The following is a 20229-nucleotide window of genomic DNA, read 5'->3' on the forward strand; positions in this document are numbered from 1 at the left end:
AGTGTTACAGTTGAAGGGCAAGTTGTTTCAGGAGGATTGTAACCTTGAATGAAGGTGATTTGATGACATCGCGGGACGTACAAACTACTTCCGCTCGCCACCATCGGACGAACTTTCGCCGTTTGACCGTTACTACAGCGTTCCCACCAACGAGCAGCACAGACCATCATGCAGGCAGCAGATTCCTTCGTTCACGCTCCACCTGTTCGATGATGATGGTCACTCCGTCTCTAGGGGGCCGTCGGCCGTTGATAAGCCCGTACCACGAACCAGGATGGCCTTGGGCTGCGTCGTAACGAAATTTTATTTTCTCACGGCCTCGCTCAGCCCGCAGCTCTCGGATGCCTAGGAGACCGCGCGCAGTGTGCCTTGTGTTTCGGAACGATCCAAGCGACCTATTTCACCGCGTTGCACTTTGCATGTCGCAGTAACCTGTTTTGCCGAGCTACCAATCTAGTAACCTTCGATGGGCTTTAATGGAACAGCAAGCGTCACTCTCCTCCACTTTGCTCGGCCACGCTCGGAAAGTAGAGATCGATTTTTGCATGCGACCATCGACGATCGTGGCTGATCTTCAAGGACTACCGGTTCCCAGATTGCGATCCACGGTGAAAATGGCGCCAACTGATGTCGAACTGAAACTCTTGTTCACCGGCTCCCTGTGGCCATTGTGCAGCATGGCGGAACACCCTCAATGTTCTCTCATCGAGCCCTTTTTTATCGTTTTCCAATATTTCACAGACAATCAACGGTAACCGGAAGCACGGTCACGGTGAGGCGTATCGATGCATGAAAATATTATTTGATTTCGTCTCCCTTCCCCACGGAGGGGGAGGTCCTTTCTTGAAGAACAGTAAAGAACCAGCACCAGCTTGACGGCGAACTCTTGCTCCCACGGTCGCGCCCGCAAAAGGGTCATTTCCCTCAACAAACCCTGCCCTCGCCGGTCACGCAGATGGACAGAAGAAACAATGTGACGCCCGGTCGATCACGCAGGTTCCACATAAGCCACACGGAACGATGTTTAACGTATTTTTGACGAAACTTTTGCCTTGAAGCAAGTCTCCTGGCTCCGAGAACGGGATAACGATTTGCTTGCTAACGTTCCACGGTTCCGGGCTGTGCGGTAAAAGGATTTAAGAACTTTAATGCACCGCGAGGAGTCTTTTACCTTGTGGCCCTTTTTCCCGGTGCACGTAAATCCCATTAAGTGCATCAAATTGCATTAAAAACGTGGATTCAACGCAACTCCACTACGGAGCGGTGTCTTCCACGAAAACGGATGCTAATTCTAGGATGCTCCGGAGGTAGGAATGGCCGAATGGAAATGCATAAAATATGATTACGACTGTTTTCAGCAGCAGCATCTGCATATAAGGCCAACAACGGCGAGCAATCCGCACCAGGAACCACCAGGAACAGGCAATAAAGGATAGTTTATTGATTTCTGGGCTCAAGAGGCGCTGCTATCTTAACGGCGTCTTACGGCTCATCCCAAGGAGCCTCCCCCCTTGTGATGCGAACGCGAACCTCTATCAGCAGAGAAGAAACCTCGAGATCCAGCGCCAGAGCTCACGGAACGCGACACAATATCGCATCACTCGTCCGTCACTTTCGCTATGGTACATAAAATGTGATATGCTACTCGATGACGATCCGACGATGCCAACGTGGCCCCGCTGTCGCACCCTCGATGATGTCGCTCCCTGTCGTCGTCCTCCAAACCAAGCCGCCAGTCCCGGGTCTCTTTTGATTGATCCTTCCTCCTCGTCTTTCTCATACACTCCGCATCCCAACGAACACCCTAAGGCCAGCGCAACGGCGAGTAAGTCAGACGTATCCTTCGCGGATGCTTCACTGGAAGGGATACGCGCGACGCATCGGCAGCCCGGGACCAGGGAGTGTCGCCATCGAGAGGCGCGACTCAATTTATGATGTTTCCTCGTTCGTGAATGCTTTCGGTTGCATCGTGCGTTCCGTACGCACCGCACGGTCAACCGTCGAGCAGAGAGGCGATTTATTCGTTCCCGATATCGGATTGGTCCGTGTGGCCACCGAAGCTTTCACCGGGCAAGTTATGCGCTTCGGTGCGGTGTAAATTTCATTCCCAATCGACCAATTGGTTGCGGTTGGTGGTGCTGCTGCTGCTGCTGGCTGGTAGTTTGTGGTACATAAATTTGACTTTACAATAAGAGCTCCTCCGTTTGTTGCCATTCCTTGGTGCGGATGCGCTGATTGGGTGCTGATTTGGGACTGTTACTCTCTCGGTTTTGGGTTTTGATAATTCAACTATTCTTACTATTGTTATCTGGTGGTTCGGTTTCGTTCGATTCGGTGACAAATTTGGTGCACTCATCCGATCCGATGCACTTAAACCGCCGCACGTAATGTTATTTATCTGTTTCCACTATTGTAAGTTAATTACGGGTAAGGCGATATTGTGCAGGCTTACATGAGAATTTCTCGAGAGTAATTTGCCGTAGAATATCTGTTTCCATTTTCTGTTTTGGGTATCAACACCAATTATATCGACATGAATATTATCTAACGAAAAATATTAAAAAAGTGCACTTGCTTTGAACTTCCGATATTATTTTTTATGCATTTGAGAGTATATAATACGTGTATAATATAAGAAGTGAGAAGTATATAATCATAATAAGACCAAAAAAATTAAAGTTACGGTTTCCATGCGAGTTTACCGAATAAGTCTGTGATCAGACCAACAAGGAAACTAATTTAAGGACTCAAGAAGCTGCTGAAATCATTATCGCATCCGTGCAAGAACCTTGTGTGAGATAGAGGTCATTCAATTCCAGAGTACGAGTGAGAAAGATGAATTTAAAAATGCGTCCCCCATTTAAGAAACAGAAGCGAGGACCATTAGGCGAGTGTCAACAGTATTTCGCTTTCCAATAAAAATTAATCAACATCAACACGATCTAAACAAAAGCTCAACAAAGCACCCCAAGGGATGAAGAGTGTCTTTCCGTTTCCCACCCAAAACAATCGTTGCTCATCGGCTTCGGTCCGAGTTCAAGTGTTGTGCAAATTATCGCCTCACGTCTCTGTTTATCCTCTGGCAGAAGAGCCTCTGGTGCCTAAATGCCACGATGCTCAGCACGGCCTGTCAACCGATCCCGATAAGTAATCGATGCGTCCTCGTACATGCGCGGAGCTCTCTACAGCAAGATTAATTATCTCCAGACGATGCTGGTTTTTGAGATCGTACACCGGATGCACTGCAGGATAGGGCCTACCTCTACCAGCCGAGAGATCATTGAACGGGGCGCGTTCAAGTGTTTTGTTTTGGGTACGCCGGGTAACATGAGCCAATTACTGCCCGTGACAACACATGATCTTCAGGATCGATCCAGGAAGTATGCCTGCCAGAGAGACGACCCCAAAAGACGCCGAAACCTTCGATGCAACAACGACATGCCGGTAGTTAATTGAACGCATGACAGCATATTTGTCCCTCCGACGATCGATTGAAAGGGACCGGCACCAGGGAGTCCACCACTGGGCCCGGCAGTGACTGCGTTGTTTACTTTCTTCAGTTACGCAGCTCCGCCGCTTGGCATTCGTCTTGGGCGGAATGGAGTGCGAGGGATTCCCACACACCCCTTTGCCGCGGAAAGGGTGCCGCCGTCGGGCTAGTTTCTCGGTCGAGCCCATCCCAACCAATTTGCGAAACTCCCGGACCGGGTCCTCTACCGTGCACCATCAGCGCATACCATTTCACCATTAATTATATCAATTGTCGCGAAAACGATTAGCAGCAGCAGTAGCATCGTCTTGTTCTCCGGGGACGGGGATGGAAAGACATTTTTTATCTTTCGTTAAATTGGAAATCGACCCGCGACGAACTTCGGTCCCCCGGAACCGACCGTTTGCGTCTCGGCGAGGAGAAATTATTGAAAAATGAGTGTTTCCAACCCTCCCTGGTCGATCGTCGCACTTTTACCGGCAGTTACTCCGGATAGAGGGACAAGTTTTGACAACTACTCTCGGTGGAATCATGCGATGATCTATGTCAATTGGCCCAGCAGACCCGGGAGAGGGGCAGAATGAGACAATTGGACTAGATTTGTGCAAGCGTTCGCTGTCGGATGCACATCATTTATCAGCAACCCAGTTGAAACGAACGATGGCAGTGAAGCAAGAGGAACCACTGGGTGTTGACAGACATGGCGACATGGGGGCTCGCCATCTGGCTAATGGACCGTTTAGAGAGACCCGGGCCCGCCCAGAACCTCCGGAAAGCATATCGGTTTTCCATTTCTCCACCGAAAGAACACTCCTCGGCTCATCTGCTAAAGGGCTCCCAAAAGAGATCTAATTAAGGTCCGCTTGGCCTCAGGTGCTGGTGTCCTGTTTAAGGGCAGTTGGTGAGCATGTCGCGCACTTGTCCGGCTTCAGAAGAACACCGTTTTGAGGAGGAAGAGGAATAAGTCTCATCCGAACGGTGGATCATGACCGTCTGGTGTGTTACATGATCGTTCGGTTGATGAGGATGGCCAGTTGTTTGATGGGCGCGTGAGAAAGGTACCTTGTGCTGTATCGTCTCGCTGCTAGACACTAGACGAGCTGGACCTACAGCAAACAATTCCAATTCACGTGACATCTTTTTTGCCACCTTATGGCGATCGACCTAAGCCGTGTTCGTGGAAAGATTACAAAAAAATTGAAACACATTTACTGACGATAAAAAAAATAAATTCTGAACCCAGGTGATTATGCTGGTTAAATTGAATAAAGCCAGAAAGAAGTGGCCGATTATGGTCTCTAAATAATAGCTTCTCATTGAACGCCTTACCAAACACCACGGCCCCAGCGTTGACTCATGTTTGGCAAACTGATTCAGCAACAAATCCTGTTGCAACGTGACCAATCATGCTCGTCGAACAAAGCATGCTCTGACTATGCGTCATACCGTACGCCTCGGTTGTGCGTATCATCATCATCGTTGCTATCTCCTTATGCACACAATAAGGCTTCTACCTAGAGTTTAGGTCCGCTCCGGTACCCTCCTGGAGAATGGGTTAGAACGCGCGAGTGTGTGGGAGATGAATATCCCGACAGCGAACGCGACGTTGGCCGTTGTCATGCGGTAGAAGCCCCCAACATGGAATCATACCGCTTCCCATAGGCGTGGGTAAAAAGATCACAAGCGAAACAGAGAGAGAGAAAGGGGTCCAGAATGATTCTCGAACAACGCGTCCCAACGAGCATCGCACAGACAGGTACCACGCGGTTCAGTTTGGAAGAATATTTTCCGTTTTTTGAAGCGCACGAGGCTTCTGGCGACGTCGTCGTCGTTGTCGTCGTCGTCGTTGTCGTCGTCGTCGTCTTGGTTTCGGAAGAAGGAAGAAAAGACAAAATCTTTTAAACGAAAAGACGCGATCGCGGGGGGAACGCGCAGCATAAGCATCGTTTTTTAAATCTCTATCGCACGCAGCATCATCCTCCGTTTCTTCCTTCTTTCCTCTGTCTGCTCGTCTTCTTCGATCGCGTGGTGCTGGTAGCGTGGAATCGTAAGCCTTTTTTTGTTAGTTGGTTCCTCCTCCTCCTCCTCCTACCCATGGGCTGGTTCCGTTCTCTTCTTCCCGTGCACAAGGATGGGGAGGCGATTTAAAAGTCTCGGTTGGTCAACATAAAACCGAAATCCGTCGTGCGCAATCGAAAGACGGAACCAAAAAGGAAAGGGGGAGGGGTAGAGGATATGTTAGAAGGAGACGGAGTACGCGCGAGTGAGAGAGCATGTTGCGCAAGATATGATACCCATGAGGTAAACGAAGCAACATAAAATGTTTTTAAAGTTATTTTTCAAACATACTCATCCCATCGAATGAAGTGTTACATAAGCAGCTATGTTGAGAAACATGTAATTCTAATTAATAAGAAAACTTACCAAACAAGCATAATTTCCCTTCCGAACACAACACTTTTCTTCACAGAGCATAAATTCGTAACGCGACGCACGTTGGTAGTAGTGAGCGTAAACCGGTCTGGCATGGTGGTGTGCGTGCGAGGTAGCGCATCGCAGCGAAACTCGGGGTAGCCACGGTTTTCAGTTTGGTGCGTACGTTTTTGTTTGGATTTCACTGTCGCAGCCGCAAGGTTGATTGTTCCGAGTCGTCCTGCGGCGTCCCCTATCTCTCGCTTCACGCACTCCCGTTTACCCTTTCGAAGGAAAAAGCAACACCAACTAGACGACGCGTTGCCGTGTTATTTCGTGCGTTTGTGCGCGGTGTTTCGTGTTCAAGTTTTCAGTGCGTGAAGGAGAAAGCGGTTGTGCGGGGTACGTGAGCGTCGCGAAGGCCAACAACGGAGGTGAAAGTAGAACAAAGAATTTTCGATTCAAACAACGGTTGACAATTGTGCGAGTGCGTGCGTGCGTGCCGTGTGTGATTTAAAAGAAATTCATAATCCACTGAATCGAACGTTGTGCGCGTACCTAACCTCAAAAAACGGTCAACAAATTTAAGCGGCGGGCGTACCTACCTCCCCCCGCACAAACACACCCAAGCGGACGGACGCGTGCGCCGACGGATTTATCGAAGAAAAAAAAGAGTTGAAAAACTGGGTGCGTTGGTAGTTGTGCTTGATTGCGTCGCGTTTTCATCGCGGTATGCGTGCGGGCCCGTGTGCGCTGCGTGTTCGAGGGGGATTTTTTCTTCGTCCGTAGAGTTTGAATTAAAAGGAAAAATTGTGTCGTCGCTACGAAAAGTGTTGATTGTATTGCGTGAAGTTTTCCCAGTGACTCAGTGGGCTTCGCTCGACCGAAACGCGTGACAAGAAAAGGACAAGTGCAAAACAGAACGGTGGAGCGCGCCATCTTAGCAAAACAGAATCGATTGCGCAAAAAAAGAGAAACGCGACAAGAAAAGCGTACAGAAAGAAGAAGTGTGTATAAACACAAAGTGTGATCAAGCCAGCGTCTTTATTGAGAGCGGTGCAAATTCGAGTGAAAATCAAACGGACCAAATCGAAGTAATCATGGGTGCGCAGGTTTACAATCGTATGATAGAGCAGCGGCTGCCTCACACTCCGCCACCGATCCGGATCACGGCGGCCAACCGACCGATCGCTTCCTCCGGCAGTAACGCGGCTCGCATCAAACGCAACCTTTTTGGCCGCGTAGACTCGACCACGGTGAAGCTGTAAGTATCTTTCGTGGAGGCTCTAATCCGTGTCAAAAAAAAAAGCAACCCACGAACATTTCCTCTAATCCGCCGTTGATCCACTTTCGCAGGTTCGTTGAAGAACAGATCGCCTCACAGAACGAGGAGAAGCGGAAGAAATGGAACTTTGACTTTACCACCGGTCGACCGGACGAGAACGGATCGTACAAATGGGAGCGCGTTACTGCACCCGTTACCGTATCACCAAGCTCGGCAATGGTCACTCTAACCCGGGCTGCACACATGTCCTCGACATCGGCCGGACGACGAAGGGCACCGGTGGTGGATGAGCGACAGGAGGAGGAGCCCCTCTCGATGCAGAGCCTGTTGGATCAGCGAGCGGAAAAGGCTAACGTCGGGGAGGTTGATGTGTCCCCGGTCGACGAAGTGCCGGAAGCGATTCGAACATACCCGAATCTGCGCAGCACCACAACCGCCACCGTGACCTCCGCCACGATCGAACCACTGCCCAGCACACCGCCATCATCTCCTTCCAGTGGTAGCAGTAGCACCAGCTCGACATCGTCGTCGTCGTCGCGTGTCACTAGATCCCGGCAAATGAGGATTACTGGTAAGTGTAACTGGGTCAAAGTAGGCATATTGACATATTTTTTATGAGCTGTTCTGGCGAGCGATTTGATCATTAATCGTTAAAAGAAGGATCATTATTTGTCTTCGCTTCTGAAACAGATTATCGGAACAGAAACTCCGAGAACGACAAAATAATTAACTGCGGGTTCTCGCCCGAGGTGTCATGTCTTGGATTTCCTATTTTCGATCACAATTAACACACTGCTTCTGTCTGGGGGCGGGTGCGATATTGATGCCATCGCGTGGGCTAACGTTTGATCTTTTGCGTCCTCCACACAATCCAGGCAATCTGGCGAGCAAAACGTGCGATTCTTCACTAATTAGCGTTGATGCCATTTTGATCTTGCTGAGTCGATGCCACGGAACGACGGAGCGCGACGGGATTTGGATGTGTGATCTAGTCGACACCACCGCCAACCGGCCAATTAATTTTCTCGCTCTCTCGCTTATATGGAGCGTCAGTTTTGATCCATTGCCGTGAAACGATTAATGACTCTCCATTTATTATTGAATCTTTCTTCTCAAAGACAACAGGGGTCGTCTCATCGCGGCACGACCACAATGAACGACGCGTAACCGTCGATAATTAAAAATCCTGCAACCCACGGACGGAGCGAAGGGCCGATGGCACACGATGCGCTACAGACACAAGGCGCAGCAGCACCCCCAGCATGTTCTCTAGCCATTGCCAGCAAAGAAGAACATTGTGGTGCCGGGTGTGTGGTTTGGCCGAGCATGAAGCATTTCTTTCCGCTGTTAGGATCTTAATAACTTCTCCAACACACTTCTCCTTCTACTACTGGGGACCCCTGGCATACAGATTCTTAATATCTCCTTCGATCGCTGGCCCCGCATCACTGGCGTTTCTGCGGTTGTGTTCGGTTCTATCTTGGGTGTTGTACGCATGTTCGGTGCTTTATGGTTCGTCGCGTTTTCCAACGGTTTTTTTCTTGTTGTTGTTGCCTCGGTTCTCGGTAGAACAAAAAGAGGGACCGCATTGCTCACTGCGTCTTTATGTTGTCCTATCTCCTGCCGAGGGTGCAGCAGCTGTACACGAGGACCTATTTTCCATATTACACCCTCGTTTTTATGGTAGTTCAGAGAGGGTGTTCCAGACTGCCGAGAGGGATGAGAGAGAGCGAAAGATAGTAACGATCGTCGAGTGATCGCCGAGTGCAGCGAAGGGTTGAGAACAGCGCCGCAAAAGGCGTGTCTAATGATGATCTTTGCCATGCTCGATCCCCGCACCACACTGCGCTCCTTGTCCCCGCGTGATTCGTTTGTCGATACCTTCCATCCTATCAGTAATTGTTTCGCTTCCGAGGTTGTACGCGCGGGCATCGAGTTGGTGCCTTTAATTGAACGCATTCCGCGCAAGCAGCGATCGCAATCCAGCGCAATCGTCTCGCGAGCTTGACTCTGGCCTTTTGATGCACCGTGCTGTACCCCGTTCTTCGTCACGCTGAATAGAAATGCTATTGCGTTCGCTGCTGCATCTGCTGGGTTGCGGTTGGCGCACGCGGTCATGCGGTTGCGGGTATAATTATCCAATTGCCTCCGGGGGTCACGGGTTAAGTTCTCGATCCCGAGTCGCGCAGCGCACTCGGTGTGCCAGTGTGCTCAATTTGCTCATTATTCGCGGCACACAAGAGCAGGGGGAGGGGGACCTGGCCCCAAAATGGAAGGGAGGCCTTTCAGCGCCAGCTGCACAGCCGACGTGCAACGGTAGCGCACTTCCGTTTGCCGATGCAAAACAACGAGATTTAAATGTTTGGGTCACGGTGCGCACACCGGACCAAAAACCACAAACCACCGCGGTGCAAATCCGTGGCCACGGAACAGCTGTGGCGCAGTTAGTTTAAAATAATATATGCTGTCCAATTTATTGCTTCCGTCAGCAAACGCGAACGCGAACGAGAGAGGGGTGGCAGTGGCAATGTGTGCGCAATGTTATGATTTTTTATGCAGCCAACAGATAGCAATTTATGCGAAAATGTGGGCCACACACCACTTTTTACACTAAGAGGGAAAAAACGGCAGCAAAAAACATTGACATGACCACAACGAATGGGCATTGAGTGTGCTACAGAGAAATGGAGGTCATCCGGAACGACTTCTTCGAGAATGTCTCAATGTTTGTCCTTAAATATTTCAAACCATTTCGCACACTTTCGGTCAATTAAGGGCCCCCGGGAGCACCGCCAGCAGCAACGGCCGAGGGTCATCCTTGGGTCGGTTTTTGGGAGTGATAATTTGCCTGCCTCTTTGTGTGTACACTCATTTCCCTTTTTTTGTCGTTGTTATTGTTGTCGATGTAAAAAGCCAAGTCCCTGCTTGCCTTCTCCATTACATCTTCATCTTTGGATGGCCGGAAAGCAACGGAAAGGACGGAGAAAGGAGTCGCAGAGTCCCTCTTGGAAATGGATATCCTCTCCTCCTGGTGCAGGTTCGAGGTGAAGGCGCAAAGGGGCAGATAATTGCACGATCGGCAGGCGGCAGCAAGGAAAAACCAACCCAGTGGTTGCGCCCCGTTGCCTAGCCCAGCAGGAGGGAGTTGCGTTGTTTGCGTTTTGTTTGCTCTCGGTGCATGATCCCATGCTGTACAACCGGGCGAAAAAGCCTCAAAAGTCCTGCCTGCAACCGGATTCCGAGCGATTGAACGAGCGAGGCGAGGGTGCTTGTGCGAATTACGGTTTCCGGTGATTGTGCCGCTGCTGTGTGTCCTAAAACGCTCGGCAGCAGCAGGATTTGTGGCACAAAGTCAAACATTCGTTGGCCATTGTTTGGTGGCAGGGTATAATTATCGTTTTCGAAGCAATATAAATGCCTTCTATTGGGTGCGTTTTTGGGAAATGCAATCTCTGTTGTTAGGAGCAAGCTCAGACGGACGCTCCGAGTTATTCCCCCGGTTGTGAAAGGCCGCTGGAGTCTCTGGAGCCGCCACTGGCTGGGGGATTGCATTGTTGTACGGACCATAATTAATTTTCATACAAATCATCTGTTGTGTTCGCTCGATCAACCCCTCCTCGATCACTGGATAGGGCACACGCATGCATCGCGAATCCATAATATCGAGGTCAACCATCCATCCGGCCGGTCTTACGGGACAAACAACGATCGAATGATCATTTCCTCTCCTTACGTGCTACCGGCGATCATGTCCGCGACCGCGAGCACACCTGGTCACACTCTGCAGAGAAGAAAGCAACGGCGACGTTCAATTTCTTATCGATTCTGGTGCGCAAAATTATTATATTATGTGCTGCTGCTGCTGCTGTTGGTCCCTCCGATCGTATGTTTATGCCAGACAAAAGAAGTAAACTGCCTGCAGCACCAATAACATGATGCAGCGGAACCGAAGAAAAGGGCTCAATTGATAAAGGAGAGTGAGAGAGAGGGGAGAAAAATACAGTAAACGCCTCGGTACAGACAAATGGTGCCCTCGAGAGGTACCATTTTTAACGATCTTTCTCTCGAGAAGCACTCGACCCCAAGATACATCAGCTACCGAATTTCGCAACAACAAATCGCCCGTTGGCTGGCGATCATGGAGGGGCAAGAAGGAGAAGCACAGAGAAGGCATCACACCCCGGGAGCTTCCTGTCCTCCGATCGGTAGCCCCAGAAGAGAGCAGGGCGCGCGTGCGTGCGTACGTGTCGCGGCTCCCTGGCACCGTATCGCTGGCGAAAGTTTCCAAATTGTAGCCCTTTCGCGCGATCGTCGTCGCCGTCGCTTTTTTTTTGGTGTGTTTTTGTTTTGCTCAATTTTGTACGCGATCCTCGCTACGGTGTGGATCGCGGCCGGGATGATAATCTCCGTGTTTTGGTGGCGACCAGAGGGAAGGAGGAAAGTACAGTAATAAGCGCCGTATCCTCATCGTTCAGGTTTTGTATGCAGCAGCAGCAGCAGCAGCATCTTGCACTTTCTTCGATCGGACGCGGAGTAGAAGGAGAGAGGGGGTGCGATGCCGTTGTGCAATTTCATCTTATGCTGCGCACCGGTTGGAACTGAAATTACCACCACCGGAGACGTGCTTCTCTTTTGCTTGGTACGCTTCCTGGCTTGCCGGATTCAACTGGTTCGTGCTGCGTTGTTTTGCGACCTGTTTTCTGGCGTTCAGCCTTTTTGGCGAACCTCTTTTCCGTTTGTTGGAAGCTGTCGTGGTTTTTGGTGCCTGGCTTCCGCCTCTTCGTGTCTCTGTTTTGTTGTTTACATCGTAAAATCCGACGAGGCAGGGGAACGGGTCGAAAATACAACCTGGAGCCAGAGTTGTTCCCCTTTGTGCTGCTTGCCTGGCTACCATAATACCTCACTCGGTCAGGTGAATCTTCTTCGTCTCTTTTGGCAACGGATTTCATCATCTCGATGGTGGAGCACACGATCGAACCTGCGTCGATCGTGGTTTCGCGGAGTCACGCCGCTCCAACGAAACCATCGTAAACACGTTTCAACCTGAAATGCATGCCCTCCACCTTTTCTGCGATCGTCTGGTGCCAAGAAGACGCGTGACGATCGCGAACAAGCTGCGACTTGTGCAAACCTGTCGGTGACGGTCCACGGCGCTGGCTGGGACCGCTGTGTTCGTCATTAAACCACGATTTAGCTGGCAGTGCAACGAAGATGAAGATCTCAGTTGTCATAAACGGTAGCCCCCAACCGGGATGGTCTATCAGCTATCAGCGCACCTCGCTCGCCATTTGTAGTCCAACTGTCTGGTCCGGTTCTCGTTGCTTTAGCTCTAGATTCTTATCTTATCACGAGCACCCACCGTTCCGTGATGGATTTCGTGCTGATGATGGTGTGTCTGGGTAAACATTACAACCATTCTAATAACCTCCTCATCGTAAAATGAATCACAATCAGCCCCTTTCCCTCCCGGTGAAACTAAATGAGTTCGATTCAAGATTGTTTGCACAGAGAAAGTATTGATGGCTTAGGCAGGAAATTAAATGAAGGTTCATATCAGTCGGCATCATATCGAGTACCAGTGCGCACACAAAGGCTTTACATTCACTTCTCGACGCATGCTCACATGCGAACGGCAGCAGATGGATGTCTTTTAATGGATGGCCACGATGGCTAGGCGCTTGAACATCTGCTGCTTGTTCTGCTGCTGTCTGCCTTCACTTACTAGCACGACACAAGGAGCTTGTTTGCTGGTGTTTGATTTGTCGTCCAGTTTATTTGCTGTGACCCACCCTCTGTTCCCCATCGTCGTCGTTGCGTCTTATCACTTCGACAGCTCGCTGTACCAGCATCGCCATCACATAATCTCAACAATGCTTAGCACTATAAACCCTCCTCAAAACTCACCAATACACAAATACACGTTAGTGCCCGAGCTGCGCAGAGGATTGTCTTTTTGGCGCCAAAAAGATCGCGACCACGTGACGCGATGCTGCGCGAGCTGTTGCGGTGTTTCTTTCCTTCTTGTCTTTTTTTTTTTGCCAATCCTTCGGTCGACGTTTGTTTGGACGCCGGTCGCTTGACGCCGATGTTAGAAGTTGGAGCGACGCGAGGCGCGAGTTGTTGTCCTTGAGATTCCATTAGCGGTGTCCGTAGCGCATTTGGGACCCACAACGAGGGCCTAATGTTGGCTAATGCCGGTGACGCTTTGGCATGGAATTGCGTAATGTTGTGTTCCCGTATCGTGTAAGCGGATGCGGCGCCATTTACGGACACATTTGTGCGATGATGATCCTCGCGCCTGGCTTGTGATTAGAAGCAGCAGCAGCAGCAGCCTGTCTTTTTGGGTTGCTACAGGTTGCCTTCGTTCGAGTGGCCTTCCTTTTTGCCCTTACTTCGTTTACCTTTGGATTGACTTCCAAAAATCCTTACCACAAACCTCGAAAGAAGTCGACCCCGCGGTCAGGTCAGGTAGTCAGGGCACCGGCAGCAGATGGTGCTCTCCGGTGTTTCGTACCTCTCCTGACATCAAGGGGTGGAAAGCGCAGAAAATAAAGAAAGCGGAATCGGCACGAGGTGCGGTGCGGTGGTTGTTACCCTGATGCCGCCAGATGTGTCCTGTCTTTTTAGCAATCCTGCACCGCTACACTCTTTGAACTTTCCACGTTTTATCCAAGAGGTCGTCAGTGTCACGTGCCTTTGGCGTGCGGTCTTAGCGCAGATGTGATCGCTGGTTGAACCCTAGAGTTCCCCAGGAATCCAGGAGAGAGAGCGAGGTGATAGATTCGGTGGTTCCGCTACATTTTTATATGTTTTCCGGTGGTTCACGGTCGGCAGAGTGGGTGCATAAATTTAAATGAACAATTAACCATTCACCACCGCACCGCAGCGCACCTTCCGGGGTGGTGTTCGCGTCCGTTGTTTTCCGGTTTTCTGGTTTTAAACCGAATCCGCATAAGGTTCAACCGGGGGATCGCGCACGTCATCTGTTGACGAACAGGACACGTGCCGGCCTTAGCCGCCGAGTGATCATATCGTGCGTTACTGCTGTTGCCGCTCGTGGTATCTGTGGCCGTCGATCATCATCATGTGTGGTTTATCTGTCGCTTGGCTGTAGTAAAATGAATAAAAGATGAGCCTCGTGGTGTGTGCAGTGTGGTGCATCGAACCTAAAGTCGAAGCTAAAACCGCAGTACGACAGGCTGTGACCGAACAACCGTTTCGGTAACGATCCGCAACGATCCCCTGTCCGCGTGGCTGAAAATCGCGAAATGCATCAGCGAAACATCTGTTCCACGTTTTTGGGGGAATTGTGTGGTGGCCAAAAAAAAGGGAATTAAATTATGCTCTCCGTTCGTTCCAAGGCAAGATCGAATTCGTAACGGTCACTTGGACGTGTGGAGGACGGAACCACTCCAGAATGAAAGCATTCGTTTCGCAAGCGAACGAGCGGATTGTTTGAATCGTAAAATATACGATATTAAAGACAACGAGGGGGTCCCGTTGCTGCTGTTTGCTGAACTGATCCTTAACGATCGGTTGAAGAGAAGCGTAAACTGCGTGTGCTAATCAGTGGCCAACCAAAAGAAGATGAAAGTTCCAATGCACATGAATCATCGCGCACGGCAGGATGCTAAAGGAAGAGACCCTTGTTGCGACGTGTCCGGTTTGCAGAGATACAAACATTCCGACCGCAATTCCTTTTCGTTTTATCTCCCATTCCTAGACCATCACACAGCAAACATACCGCGCGCGCACAGTTGAAGATGATGGCATGACTAATTCTCTCTTTCTGCCTCATTTTCTTAAAAGTGGACAAACATCACCCGATGGCCGTCCTCGGGCGTCCTTTTGTTTCCCTTTTTAAGCTTCGGATTGTACTCTAAGCCAGAAGGAACTGGCTTTCGCTACGCACCGTTATCGGACGATGATGGAGATCCGTCTGTGGTGTAGCGCGGCGAATTGTTTATAGAGAGAGCGAGAGAGCGCTGCTGTATGTATGCCGACGTAACGCTGAACGGTGTGGTCAATGTTCTGTCCTCTCGGTGCAGTTGGCCTGGCTGCGATAAGAAGAACGCAGCGGGAACGCGGCTGCCCTCTCCCTGTTGACTGATACGCAAGCTGTTGTTGTAGCGCGCGCGCACCGTTGGTGATCTTTCGGTTGACCTCGGCTTGTTTCTGTGTTCGCTCTCTAGTCCCCCCGCCCGTACCTATGACCACCGAGGTCACGATAGGCTCTCGGTTTTCTAGATTAATCCTAATAAAACGATTCTCTTTTTTCCCCTCACTATAGAACCCTCTGATTAACCCTCAACCTTTTCTTCTTTTCTCTTTTTAGAATTCCTTAAAGAACGCAAGCGTCTCTCGACTGGCGCGTCGGTCGGCCGTACCCAAGCCAAGAAGGTGCGCCTGATCGCGACAATGTCCTCCAACGGTGCCGATCCCAAGAAAGCCATCACTTCGCCTGTAACCCGCCGCCACTCGGTGCCATCTACATCCTCTGGCTAAATCTCGAGGACCACATCATTCGGACCACACTCCTCCATACGGCTTTGACGCGATAGAGAGTGAGAGGGAGAGAGGGGGGAGTGGATGAAGGATGCTAGCTAGTTCTAAATTAATCCCTAGACACGTTAAGGAAATCCGCCCGCCCGCCCGCCTGCGTGGTTTTGCGGAATGCAGTGAGGGTGGTTTTTTTGTAATAATGTATTTTATTTTCGAAACACCTTAACGTACTCTCGATCTCGACTACGTTTTCTAGTTGAGATAATGTTAAAGTAGTTACCGGCTGCTGCTGCTTCTATTTGATCTTTTTATTTACACAAGACCCACTCCCTTATTATGAGTTTTTACACAATTGTTTTGGTCACTTCCTGCTGTCCTATGCAAAAGAACAACCCGATGAACGCGTACCCAAATACAGATGCCAGAGCGTTTAACCGATGTGTTAACCGTGTGCTGCGCTCTGTCGTACGGGTGCGCTTTAAATATATTTAAACGGGCCAGACAAGGGCGCCATAGTCTTTTGCTTACGTTTTTACAACTTGTACACCGGCGCGCCAAAGCGGAACGGCAAATTATTATTATTATTATTTTCTACTTTTGTAAATTATCCTTTATTTTTCTACACATTATTTACCCTCTAAGTAAGGTATAGAGCGTACGATTGAGTAAGATGTGATTAGTGGTAGTACGATTTTAGGGACGTTTGAGTTTTTAACGTACGATCGATGAATTGTATGGAAATTCACATTCGTCAACGCAAACGTCGGATAAAGCGAATGATTGAAATACAGATTTTCTCTAATCAATAGGAGGGCGTTCAAGTTACTCCTATTGCTTACAGAAAGTACCCCGGTACCGTAGTAAATGTCCTAGCATAGCCCCAACATCGGTAGCGTGTGCGTAGAGAAAGAGAATGCGACCTTCTAGAGCCGGCGGAGAGGCTGTGCAAAAGGGAGCATCCGTTTATTGTAGCTATGAGCTGTGAGTTAGTAAGGAGGGAAATCCTTTTCCAGCAAAATCCACATCCCTCGATCCTCGGTTGAGTGCGGTGCGTTTTTGGTGGCTTAAACGATTTTATTGCGTGCCGTCTCGTGCATGCCTAGGTCATAGGTAGGGCAACAGCTTCTTCATCTTTTTTCTTCGCATCTACTCATCAAGTCACTCCGCTATACACCACTGGTGTATAACTTTTCACCTTTCACCGCTAAATAATTTTCTTCTTTTTAGTTCTTACGAAACTTTGCGTTTCATCATTCTGCGACATGAGTTTTGTACAGAGCGAATACGACGGAAGTATAGATCAAGACCGAGAAGCGTTCGTTCGTTAGCGTATGTAGCGATGGTAGTTGTGCCAAACGATACTCGATATAAGCGAAGCAATGGCAGAGGAAAGCGAAGTACAAATCACTATCAGATCATATTCCCGACAGAGGGGAACCTCTTGTGTACGCGAGTTGTAGAAGGGAAGCGACCCGTGTTTGTTTTGCGTGAATTCGTCAAACTAGCTTGCTCTCCTCCTATAACTTCACGTCGTGAGTTGTTCTTCTATCTGTTCAGAATTCCCAATTAGGATCAATCGAACAATATTAGAGCCCGAAAAATAAGTAACCTGATCAAGCGCAACCCGTTCACCATGCAGCGTAATCGTTTAAGCGGTAAAGTAACTTTCCTCGCTTGTTGTTCTTCGACTTTTCGGACACTGTGTTTGCATATGAGCCGAAAAAATTGCGTTCGATTTGATTGAGTGTCGAAATGTTCCCACCCTCTAGTAGTAACGTTAACGATAGTGGTAATACTAGTAGTAGCAAATCGCATAGCTTATCCTGCAAGGATAAGAACATTATCCCATCGCTTGATCACCTCGCTCTTCTCGCAGTGATGAAGTGAATGCGGTGACGATGCGGTTTGAATCTTCTTTCGCTGCTGCATCATATATAAGCTAAGGTGTACATAGTGCTGCGAATAATTGTGAAACAGGTGGATCTCTCGTACATTAGGTGTTGCACTTTTGCTCCTTATTGTAGGTTAAACTATGATTAGGCACGATGTGGCGAGGAAAACGGGGGTATGGGATAAGAAGAGAGAGAGAAAATTAAGGAAAACCAGAGAACCCAACACCATTTGACCTAACAAAAGGCAATCAAGCATTCATAAACAGTAGCAACAGTAGGATCCATCAGGCCCCGAAAGCAACATTGTATTTAAAAACAAAAAAAAAACTTCGATCAATTCTGAGAGGAGTGAGGAATAGAATCGAAGAGTTCGATTCACGTTGAATGCTTCGATTCTCACCCTTCTCCCGCTTTTAATTCCGCACTATAAGATCACCACGTATATTTCCGCTCCTGAAAAAGTACTAAAATAAATTTCAAATGCATAAATATATACCAACAATCGAAGGCTTTCACTGCACGTTCTTTCCACAATTCGAAACGAAATCACGCCCTCGCCAACTCTCGCCGTTTTGGGTCGATCCTCTAGGCAAGGATCGCCACTGTTTTTTTTTTTTAATTTGGCTTTTCCAAATGAATCACAATACAACAACAGATAAGATGTTTCGTTCGTTCGTTAAGTAAAAAGATCACTCACATTCACTCTCCTCTTTCTCTCTTTTAGGGGAGTAGTGCAAAGATTAAGAAATGGGGTCCCGCGACTGACGGAACTACAACCAGCCGCTCTTCGGTTGCCGCTTGATGGTGGCCACATCCTCCACCTTACGGTACGGTCGCAGACAAGTCGGTGATGAAGCGGTCCGGGTGGCATCAGCCGAAGCATCGCCACCAGCACCACCGACGATTAGCGATTCCTTGCTGCCACCGGAACCACCAGCAGCAGGAGCATTGGCGTTCGTGTCAGCTGTCTGCTCCGTTTGGATGATGATAGGAATGAGCGGTGGAGAGGACACCGTCGGTGGCGGTAGTGGTGGTGTCGGTGATGGTGGACGTGGAGCGGTGGCCTTTGCTTTCGGCACGGGCAGCGGAGTGGCCGGCGTAGTGCTAAGGCTTGGAATGGTCGGGTGCGGTTGCGATTCTTCCTTCGTCGGTGGCGGTGGCAGCATACCCTGGCCAGGCTGTGGTTTTACCGCAACGGGCCGTGCCACGGAAATATCCTCCGGAGAGCTCGTCGAACTGGATGATACCGGTGCCGGTGCCTTCCGTTTGATCACCTTGGGTGGCGAGTTAACACCGGAAACCAATGGATCGGGATCGTCGCTGTGCACCACGGTACCGCTCGAGGCCGATGGTGCTGGTGGTGGAGAGGATGGAAGTGGCGGTGGTGTGGATTCACCTTCAATCTCCTCGTGACTCTCCTTCGAATCGGAACGCTGCTTCTTCACCAGCTGTGACTCGGTGCGAGTGATGTGGATCATCGGTGGTGGCGGTGATTGGATCGGTTGAACGTCAGCTTGCGGTGGAGGCGACATGATCGTCGGAGGTGATCGAATGCCCAGGTTAGAATGACGCTTCTCTAGGGCAGGCGTACCGTCCGGTGAAGGGGATTTGCTACCAGCAATCGAAGGGAGTTTTGGTGTATGAACACCGCCGTCCAGATGCGTGTTACCACCACCCGCTACCGGTGAGCGAGATCGACTGATCGATCCCGGCGTTGCTCCAAGTGGTGATCGCAATCCAAGTCCACCAGCATCACCACCACCAGCAGGTGCGGCACCGGGGCGAGGAGATTTTGAAAGGCGTGGTGAAGGTGTCTTGCTAAGGGCGGCCTGTAGTTGGGCGGTCAGTAGGTTCAGCGGCGTTGCCGCTCGTGGATCATTCGTTTTGAGGGTGTTGGCTGGTGATGTTTCCGTATCCTCCGCCAGCTGGCTCAATAGATTGAGCAACGTGTTCGTTGTCTCATCGGTATAGCTCTCGATGTGAGGTGAATCGCTACGCGAAAGGGGTAACGGGCTACGTTCCACCAGACGGCGTGCTTCGGCCATTGCCTTCTGCAGCTGTTGTTGCTGCCGGAAACTATCACGGTTACGGCAGCGACCGATCTGCGTGTTAATTTCGACACCGACACCCGTCATGACTTGGCCCCACTTGGCCGAGGTCGTATTGTTGGCGACCTTCTTCGCGACTCGCCGGAACCGTGCCAACGGATTGGCATCCTCCTCTTCCTCCTGCTCTTCCTGTTCCGCCATCTCAACCGGTGCCACCTGGAAGTCCTTCATCAACCGACGCTCCCAGATCTTCATACGTTTCGCCAGCACCGCTGTAGAGACATGGGAGTGGTGGATTAGCAGTGTGCGAGTGGCCATGCAAGGAACACGGCGAAAGCGACCATTTTCTTACCTTTCTCTTTACGATCCACCGCCGACACATCCATTCCGTTCTTCTCGAAGATATCCAGCAGTTCGTAGCGCATCGCCGAGATCTCCGTCTTTACCTCGTTGATGTCATCCTCGGTGACGGCATCCTGCTCCATACGGCGATGCATGGCCGATACGTAGCGCCAGACGAGAGCTCGCATCACGTTCGTGTACCGTTCAGCGCGTTCCTTGTCTTCCTTACGACGCTGCGGAAAGGAGAGAGAAAGGTAA

General features: G+C 50.0%; 2 protein-coding genes across 3 annotated transcripts in view; one reads left to right on the top strand and one right to left on the bottom strand.

Annotated features, from left to right (window-relative positions):
* Positions 1-6107: 6107 nt before the first annotated feature.
* LOC126578520 (mucin-5AC-like) lies at positions 6108-18074 on the top strand. Its single transcript, XM_050241153.1, has 3 exons — positions 6108-7166; positions 7259-7758; positions 15523-18074. The coding sequence occupies exons 1-3, from the start codon at positions 7003-7005 to the stop codon at positions 15690-15692; spliced, it is 834 nt and encodes a 277-aa protein (XP_050097110.1). The 5' UTR covers positions 6108-7002; the 3' UTR covers positions 15693-18074.
* Positions 18075-18143: 69 nt separating this feature from the next.
* Positions 18144-20229, bottom strand: part of LOC126578519 (transient-receptor-potential-like protein) — a 5646-nt gene continuing 3560 nt past the window's right edge. For both annotated transcript variants that reach the window (XM_050241152.1, XM_050241151.1), the window contains exons 7-8: positions 19982-20204; positions 18144-19901 (exon numbers count right to left, since the gene is read on the bottom strand). In XM_050241152.1, the coding sequence (XP_050097109.1) occupies positions 18352-19901; positions 19982-20204 (1773 nt within the window). In that variant the 3' untranslated portion in view covers positions 18144-18351. The remainder of the gene's footprint in view (positions 19902-19981; positions 20205-20229) is intronic.

The sequence above is a fragment of the Anopheles aquasalis genome, chromosome 3 (assembly GCF_943734665.1).
Source record: "Anopheles aquasalis chromosome 3, idAnoAquaMG_Q_19, whole genome shotgun sequence".
Classification (NCBI taxonomy): domain Eukaryota; kingdom Metazoa; phylum Arthropoda; class Insecta; order Diptera; family Culicidae; genus Anopheles; species Anopheles aquasalis.

Bases quoted from the DNA above. Each gene is read 5' to 3' on its own strand.
- LOC126578520 (XM_050241153.1), top strand. From the start codon at position 7,003: ATGGGTGCGCAGGTTTACAATCGTATGATAGAGCAGCGGCTGCCTCAC. The intron at 7,167-7,258 runs GTAAGTATCTTT...CCACTTTCGCAG, and splicing joins GACTCGACCACGGTGAAGCT to GTTCGTTGAAGAACAGATCG. The intron at 7,759-15,522 runs GTAAGTGTAACT...TTCTCTTTTTAG, and splicing joins CCGGCAAATGAGGATTACTG to AATTCCTTAAAGAACGCAAG.